Source organism: Cenococcum geophilum (assembly GCF_001692895.1).
Source record: "Cenococcum geophilum 1.58 unplaced genomic scaffold K441scaffold_8, whole genome shotgun sequence".
NCBI lineage: Eukaryota > Fungi > Ascomycota > Dothideomycetes > Gloniales > Gloniaceae > Cenococcum > Cenococcum geophilum.
The window spans coordinates 3,180,594-3,197,826 of NW_027137566.1; the positions used below are offsets into that span (position 1 = coordinate 3,180,594).

General features: G+C 45.7%; 2 protein-coding genes across 2 annotated transcripts; both read right to left on the reverse strand.

The window, feature by feature from the left end:
• Nucleotides 1–8,273: 8,273 nt before the first annotated feature.
• On the reverse strand, nt 8,274–12,828 carry K441DRAFT_345032 (uncharacterized protein). The gene is made up of 2 exons (XM_067641287.1): nt 11,955–12,828; nt 8,274–11,904 (listed from the first exon to the last, which is right to left on the reverse strand). Exons 1-2 carry the CDS (start codon nt 12,736–12,738, stop codon nt 8,429–8,431), a joined length of 4,260 nt encoding a protein of 1,419 aa, XP_067507669.1. The 5' UTR covers nt 12,739–12,828; the 3' UTR covers nt 8,274–8,428.
• A 687-nt stretch (nt 12,829–13,515) lies between these two features.
• On the reverse strand, nt 13,516–15,282 carry K441DRAFT_630167 (Deoxyhypusine synthase). The gene is made up of 2 exons (XM_067646260.1): nt 14,770–15,282; nt 13,516–14,553 (listed from the first exon to the last, which is right to left on the reverse strand). Exons 1-2 carry the CDS (start codon nt 14,998–15,000, stop codon nt 13,678–13,680), a joined length of 1,107 nt encoding a protein of 368 aa, XP_067507670.1. The 5' UTR covers nt 15,001–15,282; the 3' UTR covers nt 13,516–13,677.
• Between the last annotated feature and the right edge of the window lie 1,951 nt (nt 15,283–17,233).

The window sequence follows — 17,233 nt, forward strand, 5'->3', positions numbered from 1 at the left end:
TTAAAATCTACTTCCGCAAGCTAAGGGTATTTAAAAATAAGGTTATAACCTATAAAGTTAGCCGCCTAGAAGGGTTGCGGGCTAACCGCCTTAGTACGGTTATATATATCGGCTACTAATACTATAAGCTTATAGGCACTATATAGCTTAATCTAATACTTATTTAGAAAGCCTGCGATAGGTTTCCGCTACCTTTATAATAGAATAAGTTTATACTCTTTTACTAAATTATATTATATAAGATTGATTTCGGCGCCGCTATTATATAGTGCTTAGAACTATTATACCTTACCTATAGGGAGTGTTATTTCTAGCTTAATAGCAATATAAAGAGTTTTTCCTTCCATATCTTACCCTAGTTACAGCTAGGAGAGGTCCGCGACTAGGGCTTTTCTTTTTTTAGATCGTTAGTGCGGTTATTACCCTACTTATTTTTCTAATAAAATCTGCCTTTAGAGTTTTCTCTTAACTTCTTAGAGTGTTCCCGTAAAGGTGCTAGATAGGTATTAGGTTGGCCCTAGGAGTCTTTCCTATTATTTAAGGTTCCTAACTTTAACCCTTTTAAAGTTCTCTTTAAGAACGGCTTCTTTAAAGGTTAGGTCTACCCTACATTACTACTAGAGTGCCCGCGCTTCTAGTAACCCCCTAGCTTCCTACTAGAAGAGGTCTAGTTCCTTACCGCGTCTTTAGCGTTTAGAACTACTTATTTAAAATCCGTATATATAATAATCCGCAATAGGGCTCCCACGCGCTTCATTTTGTTATAAATTGCTAGCTTAATTCTAGCCCAGATAAACCTAATCTTCTCCTTCTTATAGATACTACCGTCTTTATTTTTAAAGGGCTTTAGATCTATCTATTAAGCATAAGTTTCCACAAAGTTTATAAACTGGCAGAAGTTATAGCGGTCTAGCTATGTCCTATTCTAGAATAGCTCTGTATTATTATATTATACAACATACAGATCTTAAGTCCATTTCTTTAGAAAGGTTTACAGCTATGGCTATATAGTAATTTGCTCTTTATTAAGCTAATTAAGTGCGATCTGGTTTAGCGATTAGTCTTTAATCTTACTAATAATCTAGCGTATACGCTCTTTAGTATTATCTCGTATTATTAGCATCTTAAAGAAGTTATCTACCTTACAAACCCAATCGTCTAACTATTAGGCGTTGGGTTTGTGGCGGAGTTTTAGACTACCAGAGGCCTTAGCCAGTTAGTCTATATCCTTTTTCTATTTATAGCGTAGATAACTCTCTAAGTCTTCTATACCTCCTTAGGTAGGTACTAAGTAGCTCCTAGGAAGCCCTTAGCCTTAACTAGGTTATAAAAAAATTTGCCTAGCTTAAATTAGACCCTACTAGATCTAGATTTGCCCTTAGAGGGTTCTAATATATTTATTAGTAGCTTCCTCCCACATGACTTTTAAGAGCCTTACAATAGCTTCCCAATATCCATCTTAAAGAAGATTAGTGTGGGGCTCTTAACCTTCCAAACTTGGGCTTAGGGAGGCTCCTACTATAGAGGTAGTATTAGTACTAGTAGCTAGTATAGGCTTCCCAACGAGGCTTAGGTCCTAAGTTAGTAATTAGCTTAAATTACCTAAAGGGGTAGGCCTACTTAGCTTATAAGCAGTCTATATACCACTACTATACCGATTATAGGCTAGTAGTCTTCCAGGAGGGTTCCGGTTGGTTCCCTGGTTAGACATATTAGTATATTCCTCTAGCATTTCTAGCTTAGGGGAAGATCTTAGAGTTGCCTCTAGCGCTTAATCTTCTAATTAGCTTAGATAGGGCCAGAGGGGTTCCGGTTGCTTTCCGGCAGCGTTATAACCGTTATAGAGGGTGTCTACGTTTTCCTTAGCGGTAACCGTAGGTGTACAAGAGTCTTCAAGCTCCTAGAGTATCTAAATATTAAGGCTCGTTCGGCCGTCTTGCCTAAAAGGTTGTATTGTCGTAATCTCTTACTATCGGAGGGACCTTCCTGCCTTTACGCGACGGCTTTCTATAAGGTATCCGTGGAGTTTCCATTTAGGTTGTCGCGAGATTTTAAGGGAGAATAGTAGTTATAAATAAATGATATAAATAAACAATCTGGTCCTTAAAGCCGACTGCCCTTTTAAAAAAGAGTAGGAAGGATTTAAATATAAGGGGATCTTGTAAATAGGGGGCTATAAAAACACGATTAGAATAGGATAGATTAGTAAGAGAGACGAATCTTTAAGGAGGTAAGGCCTTTAGGATTGTAGAGACTATATACTACAGGCACGTGCCTTCGGTACGTAACTAGCGACTATCTAAGGGGCGTCCGGGGGTTGTCCTAAGGGCAACCCGAGGTGTCCGCAATAATATCCCTTATAGTTATAACCGCGCTAGAGAAGAAGGACTTTTAAGCTCTTTACTTTACTATTACTACTACTTTAGTATATTTGTATACTACTAGTAATAGTAACTAAAGAAAAGGCAAGTAATTAAGAAGCCGCTTAATATCCGTATAGCAGACATACCGCCAATAGTTTAATTAACTTTAGCTAATTCTAAAGACAATTATCTTCTTTAATTCTAAGGAGTGGATAGCTGCCTATTATAATACTATTCGCAGCTAGTTAATTTATTGCGGCTATAATACTACTATTACTAGAGAAGTGGTGTAGAGCTACTATATAATACTTACGTATATTAATAAAGACCGCTTATACGCCAAATACGCGCGCCTAACATCTTAAATTTAATTTTTTGTTATATTAGATGCAGTAGTATACAGTATAGATGTCTTAAATATCTACTATTTAATCTAATATAGAATGCCTCGCTATAAATCCTATAATATACTAGCATAGTAGTTTAGCTAAGCAGGCCAAGGAAAAGGCCTCTTAGGTAAAGCAATCTTTATAGTTAAGAGCCGCTGGCGGGGTCCTTATAATAAATTAGGTGGTTTTAAGTATACACAACCTTAGTATATAAGCGATTTTCGCGTAAGCGCGCTACGTAATAATATCCGCGGGCGATAAAATATAGAGACTGTGGATATTACGGGCAATGCTTTATCTATAGCGTTAGTTAGTACTAAGTAGTTAGTAGATATAAGAAGCGAGTATAGGTTAAGCCCTAGTGGTTCTATAGTACGCCTACCTAAAGAGCTTATTATACCGACCCTACGCCTAAAGAAGCGGTTAACTAATACGCAGTTACGTAGTAAACTGCCGTTTACCCTATAGCGGCTAGTTAATAAGGATTAGGTATGCTTATAAGTAATATAACTTATACACTATAGAGACCTACAGTCTACTATTAGTAAAGACTTATATTATAGTAACTATAACCTAGTAATATTTATAGATTATAAGTATAATATCTATACTAGCTATAGTGCGGATATTACAAAAACCCACTAGGAGCCTATATTAAGCAATATATAAAAGTAGTTTACGTAATAGGCGGAGGCTAGGTATTAGGATATATTATAAACGCCTATAGTTAATTATATTATACCAAATAAGTAGCTTTATTACCTCTATAATATAGGGTAGGTTCTAAATACGGTATTATTAAGGTAAGTAATACCTAAGTAGGATCCTAATATTCTTAGTAAGGAGCTTCCATCCCTTATTAAGCTTTTAGTAAATAAGGAATAAAAATAGAAACAGAAAAAAATAGGGCAACTCTTAGGTTCTTCTAGGTTAATTATGCAGATATTAGAGCGGTTTTCCTAAGCGTTAAAGCAGCACGCTATTGTGGATAAGCGCTTATTATAGGCTCTTATATAGGCTTCGCAGGTTTTAGATAAAAGATTTAAAATATTAGCGCCATAGCAATTAGCGCCTTACTATAGCGCTAATATATTATAGGCTAGTTAATAGTTAGCCATAAACCTCTTACTAATAACTTAAGAAGAGGATATACCTATACCTTTACTAACTCTTAGGTCTCCAGCTCCTACTCCTCTATTATTACCCTTATACTAGCCGTTAGATATATCTATACCGCCAGTAACCTACCAGTTAGATATATCTTTATTAATACCACAAAGGCGGTTAGCGTAATTAAATAGAGGCAAACATATATAAAGAGCACTATAGGAAATTAATGGCAATATTAATTAGTATATAGCGGGCTAATATTAGGCGAGGTTAGTTAATATTAGGCGGGGTTAGCTAATACTAGGTAAGTTTACCTTATATCCGCTAAGCGGATATTATAACTATAGTAGCTAATATCTATTAGGATAACGCCCCCCCTTCCCCTTATACCCTATACCCCTAGTAAGCGCGGCCTAGAAACTAAATAGATTAATTAATTAATAATATTAATTACTTAGGAATATATACTAGTGCTACTAACTATAGCGGATATTAAACGGTTATAGTAATAGCTTATAGCTAATATCTTATATTACTTATTAAGCAACTTATACACAGGTTAAAGCTAGGTTTAAGTAAAGTTAGTAGGGAGTATAAAGCTATCTAGCTTATTATTATTATTATGGAGATTAAGCTCATTAAATATGGTGGAAAGATTACCGCCTAGCCGTAAATTAAACTTATTAAGGGCAGATTAATTAAGTCGTTTAATACCTAGTTATAGTAGAGGCGGCGCTTTTATCTTTACTCGCTATACCTAATAGCAGATAATAAAACCTTTGGTAATCGTATTAGTAAGCAATTAAATATCCACTATAGGAGATTTAATAGTATATTAAGTAAACATCCGTTCACCAAATATAATCTTAAACTTTATATATAGTAGCCCTATATAATTAGTTATATAAATACTTCAGCGGAAGAGTAAGTCTAGGTTAAATATTAAATTACCACAAGTATACATAAGCTGCTTTAGCTCCCTATTAAGTAGCTCGTTATTAAGATCTATAGGGTAGTAACTATCCTATTTACCACAGATATTTACTAGACTATTTACTAGGATAGCTTGCTAGAGCTTAGGGGAACAAGCATCTATTAAAGTTAACTAAAAGAAACGTAATATCTCTAGTAGATAGTTCTTATTTTAACTACTTACGAAATAGATATAAATACGGGGGAGTACGTGGCTAAGTAGGCCAATATCCGCAAGCTTAATAGCGTGTTTAAGGACCTTATATATCTCTACTAGTTATAAAAAGCGGACATGCGTTAGAAACTCTATATTAGTAGGCTTAGGAAGTATTTATAAGGATATAGCACTACTAGCCTACTTAAGGTAACCCTTTTACCGTAGTTCTATAGGCTAGCTAGCATAGTTAGCCGCCTAAGAGACTTTTTAACCGAAAACCACTGTGTAAATATCCTTAACTACTACTAATAGATGTTGCGGAGATAGGCTTTTAAGGTACCGCTTAATATTTATAGGCAACTTAGTATTATAAGACTCCTTAATCTAAGTATAGAGTAACGCTATAATATAAGCGTCAAAGCTATAGAGAATTAGCTCCTCTATATAATGAAACAGTATACACTCGGCTAGGATATTTCTTTAACTTAGGTAGTTTATATAGGTATACAGCGTAGAGTACTCTTAGGCTAATTACTTACTACTATAGTAATACCGTATAACCATATATAGGTAGTTTAGCTTTAGGTACTAAAGAGCTAGAATAGGTAGAGCTTAACATAGGCTATTATAGGCGGATATTAACTTAGTATATTCTCCCTAATATAACCAAATAAGCTTTATAGTCTTTTAATTACTATAGATTAGAAACAGTTGCTCCTTAAATACTTTATTAGTACATTATAGATTTATTTAATAGAGAAAAATATTATCTAGTACCTTATAGGTTTTAGATATAAAAGCCTTTTTAGTTATAATAGGTCCTAGGTTAAACCTAGACGTCTATATAGCGGGTATTACATTAATAGAAGGCATACATAGATATTTAAACCATGGGTTTTTACTAAGTAATATATTAAGGCCTAGGTACGCCTCTATAATAGCTTTATAGATTAAAGCTATTAAAATCTACTTTTATATCTTATCTTATAAATTACCTAAAGCCTCTATAATATTTAAGAACTTAATTAGAATATCCGCACAAAGCATGCTCTATTAAAGCCTACTATTAGGTATACTTACACTAAAGATAAGCTTACTAGTTATGCATAAATAGAACGTCCTAGTATCCCTAAGTGTTTAATACTAAACTTATTAGAGGTAGTTAAAGTTATTATAGACAATAATAGTATTAGAAGCTGTACCTATTAAGCGGATTTTCACCTATATATAGGTTAGTATATACCTATACCGCGGAGATTATAGGCTAAACCTTAATTCCTAGGCTATCCGCTCCTTCTACCAGTTTAAAGTAGTATAACTATTAATTAATCTAAGCCTATAGAGCACAGAAAGCACGCGGCGCTTAACACTATTAGCTTAAAGATATATCCCTAGTAGCCGTAGGATATAGTTTACGGAGTTTTATAAAAGGCTAAATATAAGCGTAAAAGCTATTAGAACCGCATAGCCTTTATATAAAGAATATTTGCATTAACCCTTTTAATATTCTATAATTATATGCTCTAGTATAGGTACGTAAGTCTTTACGGCTTAATAGCACTGCCTAAGGTTAAGCTGCTTAATATCCGTATATTAGTTAAAACTGCTAAATAGTAACTCTTTCTCCCTTAGCTCTTTAAGCTCTCCCTAGATAGTAAGAGTAATACTAGCACCTACTATACCGCGCTTCTCTATCTCTTTAGTATAGATATCTAGGATATTAGTATCCTCTAGGAGTTTGTTAAGGAGCTCCCTTACTCTTTTTTTCTTTAGTGCCTTATATAAACCTTTAGCCATTATAATCTATTTAAGCGCTAGGTCTCCTATAGACATCCGCTATAGCCTAAGACGGTTAATAATTACCCAAACCTTCTCTATAGCGGATATCTTCTTAGCAGATATTACGGATATTGCGGGTATTTTATTAACTCCTACTTCTTTATCCTCTTGGGGATCTATATAGTTTAGTAATAGTAAGTAGGCTATTAAGGACCGCTATTAAGCTATAGATAGCGATGGGGGAGACGACGGGGGAGACGATAGGGGAGACGATAAGGGTAGAATAAGACGGCTGATGCCCTTAGGTACTATATCCGCTATATCTTTTAATCCTCTAGCGGTATTAGTTAATAGAGAGGGTAGTTTATTATTAAAAGCTTAAGAAGACTGGCTCCTGCTAGACGAAATAGAGGGGTTTCTTTAACGCCTTTTAGATGCGCCTATAGCTGGTAGTTAGTTCTAGAAAATCCATTAATTAGAGAGCTAATTAAGGCAATTCTAATGTAGGTATTAATAGGATAATAGACGTGGCGGTTGCTTACATTAATTTTGTTAAAGTTAATGGTTTACCTTATATAAATAGACCAGCTTGGCTTCTAAAAGCTTGCTAAAGTGGCTTAGACTAAGAAACAGATAGATCGATCGAATAGGTTAGCTTGCAGATATTTGATTATCCGCGCAGCGGATATTCATCGGTTTCTTAGTCTGAGCATGCTGAGTCAAACAATATAGCCTATGTAATGTCACGTCACGTGCACACCGCTGAGCTTAAAGAGACTGCCTAAGTCGTACCAACAAGTTTTATTCTATTAATAGTAAAAGTTTTTTAATAATTGGTATTAAAACTTAGTAGGTATAGATACTAGGGGCTAAAGTTTATCTAGTGTAAGTTCATCAAACGTGGCGTATTTGAACACTAGCCGGGCTTTCGCCCACTCTCGAAAGTTCGGACTCGGAGCAAGAGATGTCGGTTTGAAACTGCCACACCAGCCACTTCAACGGAACAGCACAGGCAGCACGTTACGGCACTCCAACAACACCACCGAATCACATGAATCCCTAGATCGAGCTACAAGGTATCTATTTCTCACCCCCCCGTCCTCCTCACACCAAACCACATGTCCAAAAACATTCACGAAAAGAACACCTCCTCGCCTCTCCCATCTGCTCCCCCGCCTAATTTACCAAAAGAATGTCCCACGCACCACCTCAAAAACTCCTGCCAAACAAAAAGCATCGCTCGAAAAGTCACAATCGTAAAAAGGAGCCCGCCTCGCCCGCCATCCCACCTCTCCTCCAGTAGTAGTGGGGAGGGAAGGCAAGGGGTGGGGGCTGGGGGTCGCCGTTGATGCACCAGATCTATGCTACGCCGGCTGCTGGCTAAAACAGGAGGTGGGGATGTTATGGTGTATGATGATGAAGGGGTAGTGTAGTGTAGTGCAGCGCAGTATAATCGTTTGCTCGCTCGCTCGCTCGTGATTTCGTGTATGTTTCGCTCGCTAAAAAAAAAACAAAGAAAAGAAAAGCAAAAGTAGAAGACCAGAAGCAAGAACAAGAATGAAAGGGGATCTAACCAACCCACCCCCAGCACCACCCAACTCCCCGAACAGCCCTTCATCCCTCCCGCACTGCACTCTGCACCACCCTCCAAGCTCCGCTCAGCTGACATAAAAAAGCTTCATAGCGCTCAGCACCCTCTTCCTACAAACCGGACACACATCCACGCGGCGCGCACACCCAAGACACGCAACCACATGGCCACAATCATAGAACGCAGCCTCCGCCCCCTCCTCCCAGCAAATCCTGCACAGCCTCTCCGTCTCCTGCGCAACCTTCCAATGCGTAACCCCCTCCCCAAACCGCTTATCCTGCTTCCAACCCCCAACATACGTATTCCCCGTGCTCGCCTCCACAAACGTGCCCGTGCCATGCTGCTGGCCCGCCACCCACTCGCCATCGTACGTGTCGCCGTTCTGGTACGTGTACAGCCCGTGGCCGTGGCGCAAGCTGAGGCGGAACTGGCCCGCATACGTGGCGCCGGTGTGGTAGATGCGGGTGCCGTGGCCGTGCTTGTGCCCGTGCTGCATCTCGCCCTTGTAGTACTGCGCGCTGAAGTAGTTGCTGGTGAAGTGGCCGGAGGTGAGGGCGGGGAAGTTGCGCGCGTGCGCGCGGAACGCGAGGTAGGGCTGCGGGTCGGCGAAGGCGGCGCGCGCGGCGAGCGCGCTGCGCTGCTCTTCTGTCAGCGGCCTTGTCGCGATGATCACGGTTGTGTTGTGCAGGTCGTTTTGCGAGAAGGAGCGCCGCAGCCGGACCGGGTGTGTTGTTGTTAGGTCTTCCTCTTCGTGCAGCTCGAGCGCTGTGTCTGGGGGGAGGGACAGCAGGGCGCAGACGGTGGTGTCGACGCGCGCGGATTTCGGCGCGATGTGCGAGCCGCGCGATGTGAGCGTCTGGGCTTCGGCGTCGAAGAATTTGAGGAAGAAGTAGATTTCGTCGGGGATAACAGGGGTAGCTGCTGGAGGCGGCGGTGGCGGGACGGCTTGGATTTCCGCCGCAGGGGGTGGAGGTGGGAGGTCGGCCGTCCCGCTCATCTCAGTGTCCGCTGGCGGTGGTGGGACGGGGATCACAACCTCGACGGCTGGTGGATTAACCGGGGGTACTTCTGTTACCACTTCCGCTTCAACCATGACTTGGTCCGACTGGTCTGGAGTTGGTTCTTGTACTATAGGCCTGAGCTCGGGTTCGTCAGGTTCGCTCATGGGGGTATCTTCAGAGGCGGGAACATTCTCTGGCACTGGCGGTTCAGGAGCAGGAACATTTTCGATGACAGGTGGCGGAACAGTCTGTGATGCTGGTGGAGAAGCAGCCTCTAGATTCTGGGGTGCAGGCGCAGGCGCAGGCTCTGGTTCTGGCTCTTTTGGCACTTCTTTCGGCAACTCAGGTAGGTCTGCGAAATCAATCACATGAACCCAGATGCGATAATATGGCCAGTGTTCCTCAATCTCGCTGAGAGACCACGAATCGCTCTGATCTTCGTAATTGTCGATGCTGCCGGAAGAATATTCGATCTTGCCGGTCGAGAGTAGGTTGGGACGGAACGCAGTTCCTCTAAGGGCGTCTAGGAACCAGAATTTAATCTGCCTCGGGTCCTTGATATCCTTCACAACTTTGGCTAGCTTGTTCCTGACTTCTTTGCAGCCGTCGCATGACGTAAGCTTAACGCTGTAGACGAGGCCTGAGTTTCCAGGAGCCCATTTTGGATCGTAGGCATCGATTGTTCCTGGGCCTTCATGCTGGAGGAATGCCCTCGAGTCAATGACTTGGAATTCATAAGACCTGGCATTGGCAATCTTCTCCTTCTCTTCGGCCTCCTTCTCGGCATCCGTCTTCGGTGGTGCTGGGGACTCAACCTGGAAAGGCGATGGAGGCGTACGTGCTGCTTGGGATTTTCTCATTTCATCGAGAAGCCACTCCGGAACCTCCCATGTCTCAGTCTCAGGCTGGTGACTGAACGCGGGGCCGGCGACATCGCTCCGCACATACATGGCAATGTATGCTACTGGATCCCTGCCTGCCACTTTATCAGACCCTGCCTTTCCTTCATGCGCCTCCACAGCTTGCCGCTTTGTCAGACAGACAACTTTGTTTTCGTCTTTGCTGTCCGTATAGCTATACCACTTGCCGCTGGGACCCTCTGGCCGAAGAACCGGGTGATAAAGGTATGATTGTAAGTTCTCTTTATGGACAACGAAGCCGAAAAGAGTGTAATCTACGTCCTTAACTTTGATGTTGTCGTCCAAGGTGACTTTGTTGATTAACTTAATCCAAGTGCGGGTTGTGGTGTCGAATTCTTGACGATCAAGCTCCACAGTTAATAATTGCGGCAGGGACTGTGTTGGATGCAGCAGATCTGTCGGTTTCTTTACCGCTTCCTGCATAGACGATACTCCCTTTACTGATGCCCGATAGCTTGGAGTGCCAGTCATGTAGTTCTTCTTTACTCCGAAAAGCTCGTCAAGAATCGAAGCATATGGGGTTCCCTGCAGTTCGTCCTCTATCTTATATCTCAGGGTTTCCCAAACCTCAATAACGTCCATCTTGTCAAAGTTCTCTTGAATACCATACCACTCAAGAGCGTCAATAACATCTTCCAAGCCAACTGAGCTAGCCCCGGTTTTTACTTGAGTCCGCAGCATATACAGGACTTTCTGGAGTGCGGCGATGAGAGGCTTTGGTCGTGCGAAAGGCTCTTTTAGGAAATCTGGGACTTTAAACTCATATAAAAATTGCCTAAAGGGTTTGAAAAGCATCCAGGATGCAATCGCTGAGATGACATTGCCTCCCGGACTGCTCTGGCCTTCGCCTAATGTTAATGATTGCAGACCAGTCATTGCAAAGCTGTCCCACGGATTATCCCGACTGTGATGTTCCCATAGGCAGCTAGTCTCATCATCCACTATTCGAATATATCCTGTGAAAGCAAGGCTATCATTCCGCAAAAGCGCTTGCCGTTGACCGCGGTGCCTGTGTTGAATCTCGTAGTATGGACCGTGATATCGGGTCCACCCCCAATCGGGGGAGCCAGAGCAAAAGCGATGTAGACATGTTCGCACATAATTTACTCGTGGCTCTCCAGGGTTGTAGAGGACTACGGAAACTTGCGCAGCGACGCTTCGACGCTTAGGCATCTGCTTATTACCAAGAAGTGGGAGAGGTGCATGTTGTGATTCTGTGGCAATTTCTGGAGCAGTTTGTGGTGTATTCTCTCGCACCTTCTGTACAATATTCTCAGGAGCATTCTCAGTACGCATAGCATCCTCCGCGATAGCCATCGCATCATCTGGCTTTGGCGCATTCTCATCAGCCGGGGCAGCATCCTTCTTCTCTTCTTTTGTAGTGACGCTAAGACACTCGACATAGATACTTAGATAGTCAGAGTCGTTGCCTTTGGGGTAGAACTTAATCTGCCAGTCATAACCCCCAATGTTCACAATCTGAGACTTCATGACAAGCTCCTTGTTCGGCTTTTCCTTCGTGCCATTGTAGTTATTGATGATCCATTCAATACGCCCGCTCGCTCCAGCAACATACTCGGCCTCGTCGAGAGGTAAGAAAGTCTTCTGTTCCCAATGTTCATCTAAGCGATTTGTAAGCGCTGCTCCTCTCACCGTGCTAGTTAAAACTTACGATCAAGAGCACTGGTTTCCCCGGCCTCTTCAATTTCCTTAAGCTCCCGCTCGTCAGGTGCTGAAGTGTCTTCTTGGATTGGATTCCAAGGGTGGCCGGAATCATCGTCGTCGGAAGAATCAGAATCAGACCTTGGAGGTTCCGTTGGGGCTGGTGGCTGCTCTGCGGCTGGAGAGGCAGGCACGGCTGGAGCTGGAGTCTCCGCTGGGGGTTCGCCAACTGGTGGTGGTTGGGGAGGATCACTCATAGTGTTAACGGGGCTGCCATTCGAATCCAGCCGTACAAGGTTCTCATTAGCGACAGGAGGAGACGATTCGCGATTCTGAGCAGCTGGCACATCCTGGCCGCTCTCATTCGGTGCAGGTGTTGGAGTAGATGCCGGAGTTTCGAGCGTGCCATTAGGCAGAGCCTCAACCTGGCTGGAATCAGGCGTAGTGTCCATAGCATCCGCATCTTCACCACTAGGCTCCACAGCGATATCCGGGGCTGGAGTACCACTATGAGTTATTTCGTTCTCAATATGCCCATTTGGCAAAACCTCGGCGTCGTCCATCATGGCATCGTCCCGGTCGTGATTTTGGCCTCCCGGCGGCTGTAAGGTTGTAGAGGTGCTCATGTCGACGTCTTCATTGATTTGCGGAGGAGGAGAAGCCACAGGAGTCTGCGGATGATGTACATGATTCGGGGAGTGAGGCGGTGAGGAGAAAGAAGGTGGCGAGGGTGATCGTTGGCCGAAGAGGAGAGGCGGTGGTTCGACGCTGGCTGAGCTAGTCGTGACACTCATGGTGGCTAGTGAGTCAATGTAGGGTGGAGATTCACATGTATGAGTCAGGAGAGAAGGCAAGCAGGTGATGAATGAAGTGCCGAATTGGGACAGTAGAAGGTAGGGTGGAATAGAAATGAATATGTCGGTGAGTTGTTGGCGTGGGGCTGCAGATGACGGGATGTTGCGGCTTATCGTTCGGCTAGAGCTCAGCTCCGATTATTGTAGCTTCTGGGGTAGCTTGGTGGAGGAGAACGATCGGTTTGGATTTACAGTAGAATACAGACCGTATAGAGGACGGGTGGAGGAAGCGAGTTGCGTGCAGACAGCAGCTACTGCGGCCAGGACGTGGCGCCGTTTAAGAAGCTTGGAGAGCTGCTGTGGCCTAATCCAAAGGTCCCACGTTCAAACCTGTCCAGCCTCATTTTGGCTACGCTTGTCAAGGCACCAAACTCCGCTGGTCGCGCTAACACCGATCCCCACACTGCACCGTTACGTGCCTAACCAAGAGGGGATGCGACGATTGAAACAATGCGCAAGGCTGGCCTTAGCATAACAGTCCGCCCAATGGCAGCCAGTCAGTGTCCGTCATAAATTCAACAATACAGGAGCTCGGGCGCTGTGTCTCGGCTTCTCGTGCTCGGTTAGCGTCCTTCCAGCCGCATTTCACATATATTCCTCTGATATCGAGACGCAGGAGAGCGTACCGGGTCTCCGGGAGCCACACCGAGACGGGTAAAGTGGATGGGGTCGAAAACGCAGGTAGACTTCAAACAAGACGCTGGCAAAAAGCAAATTCATCACATGTGTTGAGATAAGATGGCCACTCCAGCATTCCTGTATACGCACAGCGCTATTCTCTGCAGAATACGGCGTTTTCTTTTTCTACTCTCCATTCCCGATGATGCAGTACAGTACCTTGAGTAGCTTCATGAAGCCGAGACAATTATTGAATAGGCATTACCTTGCATTTCCATCATCGTTTAGATTCTTTCGTGCTTTGGCGAAAGTCGCCGCTACAATCAGTGGAAACACTACTGTGGCCTCCGCATACACCTTTACACTGTCCCCGTCCGCCTTGATTTTCCCCCAGCTCACCGCCTCATCCGGCCTCGCTCCCGCATCGCTCCCATCGAACTCCTGCGCTGTGTTGATGTAAACCGCGCTCTCCGCTCCGTTGCGCATCAAACACGCATTGGCGATGTGATGCTTGACCACCCCACCCCCCAGAATGATCATCCCTGCCCTCTTTGCCCTCACAGCAATCGTATTGATTTTCCGGATATCCTCGACGATGTCAATTCTAAGCTGCTCCGGCGACGACTTGAATGTGTGGAAATAGAGCATGTCGCCCAGACTCCCGTCGGTCAGCGCAGGACTGAAGACGGGGATGTCGTTTTTCCACGCCCAGTAGTATACCGAGCGTTCATCGTTGATTTCTTTCCCGAGTCGGTTGATGACTTTGCTTGGAGTCCAGTGAAGCGGCACGTCGGTTTTCTTGCTGGCTTCTTGCTCCTCCAGCATTTTGTCAAGAATCGGTACAACCCAGTCTTCAAAGGCGCAGTAGTTGCTATTCGGCACGACGAGGTTACCGATGCGGTTCATGCCTTTGGCGCGCAGTGATGCGCCTGGAGAGGAGAAGGAACCGAGGTAGGTTGGTGCAAGACATTTGATGAAGTCTTCTTCGACGCCACCTGCTGTGGTGACAATGGCGGAGACGTGTTGGTGCTGGACGAGGTAACGCAGGGTTTCTCGCAAGCCAGAGGAGATCAAGTTCGAGGTGTATCCTAGGAATATCGTCGTCTTTTCTGACGTCTCAGGGTCCTTCCATGATCGCTAATAAATGATTAGCGCTCAATAATAGCATTAGAATAAGATAGCAGATTCAGTGCACGGAAGAATTCGCCAACGCGGCATTCAGCCTTAATTAAATATGCCCTTGAGGCTAGAAGGTGAGCTGAAGAGCTTTCCAAGAGATGCACCAGAAAGCAAAGTCCCAAACCGTCTTGGTGTTTTATCAGAAGCCTTTGATGGTAGGAAGTCTTAACCCACCATTCCTTCGATGATGCGCACAGCCTCTCCAACGGAAGTTGCCTGGAAACCCATGCTGGCCATGCCAGCCACTAGCTCGTCGACAGTGATGCTGCGATCGGCGAAATTATCGAAATCTATGCCTTGCACCTCCGTCGCACCGTCCGGAACGGGCTCGGAGGGCTTGAGTACGGCATCAGTGGCACCAGATGGCGCTTTCAACTCACGAGCTCCATTGGTAATGGACGACATGATTGCGACTTCGGTAACGGACCCAGAAGGAGATTTTGGATCAGCAACTTCTCTTCGAGCGGGGATCCTTGTCACATTCCAAGGCAGAGAGCTGTAATGATCAGCACTATGGGCGGAGATATTTCATATCAAAGCTGCCTGTCACGAGACTTGGCAGTTTTGAACTTTCTCTCACCCCATGCGTTCGGTGGGACTGGTTGGAAGAGTTTCTGGCTGCCTCGACTCAAATTTGACACTGCAGCCGGTATTTACTCGGGCTACCGTAGTTAAGCGAACGCACAACTGCAGGTAAGCGTGAGAAAGTGGCGGCCAAGAGCGCCACTGCCAGGGTCGAGCGGTCAAAGTCTGGGACTGGGAGGATCTTGAGTGGCTTGCAGCCTGGAGAGGTTGGCCCATGGGCTGAGGGCGAGATTGGGGGTTTATTTCCGAGGCACGCAATCATGCCAGGCGTTGGTCGGCGGAGAACGCGGCCACCAGCGCCATGACGATGAAGTTCATCAGATGAAAGGACGATGCAGACGATGCAGCTTGCAGGTGTCTTTGATGAAGAGTCCAGTCGGCGGCATTCAGTCCAGGCAAATCTGACACAGGCGCAACGTTTCAGCGGCAGGTGTGGGCCCGCGGGCTATGCATGGAAGCGCCTCGCCGAGGGGTCCGCTTCTGACGGGGATGGGCGACATATGGGCGGACATGGGAGACATGGGGGGTCGGGACATGGGCTTGCAACCCCTGTCGAGAAAACCATGTTGAACACAAGGCCCATCTTGAAACGCCAGCCAATGAGAAATTGACTGTCAGCGACGGAATGGGAACAATCTGCGGGTCAGTCCTCCATCTAAACCGCATGCAGCGGGCAAGGCACCCAGGCCGACGCACCGCGTAGCCGTTGCTGGAATTCCCGGCTAGAGAGGGGCGTGAAATGGGACTGTGCGTTGCCGACCACTTTCGTTCTCGTGTCCTTCTCTCCCTCTTCAACAACTTGCGACAACGACGAAAACATGACGCGAACGGGCTCACACCACGGCCGGCACTGAACCAGCGACATCCGTCAGTCTTTTCCACCTCGCCGCAGCGCCGCCTCACGTGCAGCCGGCTTTCGGAAAGTAACGGCAGCGCTACATCAACCAGGGCCGGAGAATCGAGTTCCCTGAACCGGTTTGGCTCCGCACGACACGGCAGTCAAGCACGTCAGGTACCGTCACAGAGCATCGACGCGGGGACGTCGCAGCAGTAACTGGTTGCTGGCTGCTGGCTGCTTGGAGAAGTCGGGCGGGAGCTGGGCGGGAGTATTTGCGACCGGTCGTCTCTTGCGGGCTTTTGAGAGTGTGGGCAGTCTTCAGTCAGCAATCGTAGTGAATCTCAGCTGGCGGGCCTCGGCGGCTAGTTCCACCAAAAGGATCGGAGTGGTTTGATGCGGCTGCACCCCAAGGCTACTCCCCTCGCTCGTTAGTCCCCTCATCCAACTTCTGCCGGGCTAGCTCGTGCTTGTGCTCGCCCCACGCTAAAGATTAAGATCCATGCTAAGCCCAACCAATCCTTGGCGCGATCTCGAACCTTAAACTTGTTGCGCCAGAAATCACAATCTGTCCCATCACCACGTTCAGTCGCGTCCATCACCGCCAGGACCAACACCACCTTTTCAATCCCTCGCTCTTTAGCTACGCACGCCAGGCACGAGTCTTGTATGCCTTGCGCCCGTCACTCCTTTCGCTTCAGTTGCGCTGTAACCAACACGAACGCCGCGCCAAGACTCGACAATCCCATTCTTTGATCCTCCAGGACAAGCCACAATTGCCCTCAACGACACACGACCCTCACAGTTTCGTTACCATTTCCCCGCTTCTCAATCCATCTCCTTCATCTCCTCCCATGTACATCTTAGTCTCGTCTTCTGCACGCCCACTCACTCCCACACGCAGCAATGGCTTCCAGATTTCCTGACAGCAGAGACCCCCGGTTTTCACGTGATCGCTCGCCGCCTCGATACGCGGAAAGGCGACCCTCCGGACCCTATGGAGGTGGCTACCCGCCAAGGAACAGTGATTCTGGAGGAAGGCCCCATGTTGACCCTGGAGGTGGCTTCCAACCTTCGCCTAGAGATGTTCCCCGTGGTCCCAAAGCACTAGTTGAACAGCCTCGTGGGCCCAGCGCTGGCAGTCCGTCAATTGTGCCCTCTGGCCCCCGTGAAAGCCGTGGAAGGGGATTTCCCGGCCGTGGAGAAGGGAGAGAAGGG

Bases quoted from the DNA above. Each gene is read 5' to 3' on its own strand.
- K441DRAFT_345032 (XM_067641287.1), bottom strand. From the start codon at position 12,738: ATGAGTGTCACGACTAGCTCAGCCAGCGTCGAACCACCGCCTCTCCTC. The intron at 11,905-11,954 runs GTAAGTTTTAAC...CAAATCGCTTAG, and splicing joins GGAAACCAGTGCTCTTGATC to ATGAACATTGGGAACAGAAG.
- K441DRAFT_630167 (XM_067646260.1), bottom strand. From the start codon at position 15,000: ATGTCGTCCATTACCAATGGAGCTCGTGAGTTGAAAGCGCCATCTGGT. The intron at 14,554-14,769 runs GTGGGTTAAGAC...ATCATTTATTAG, and splicing joins TGCGCATCATCGAAGGAATG to CGATCATGGAAGGACCCTGA.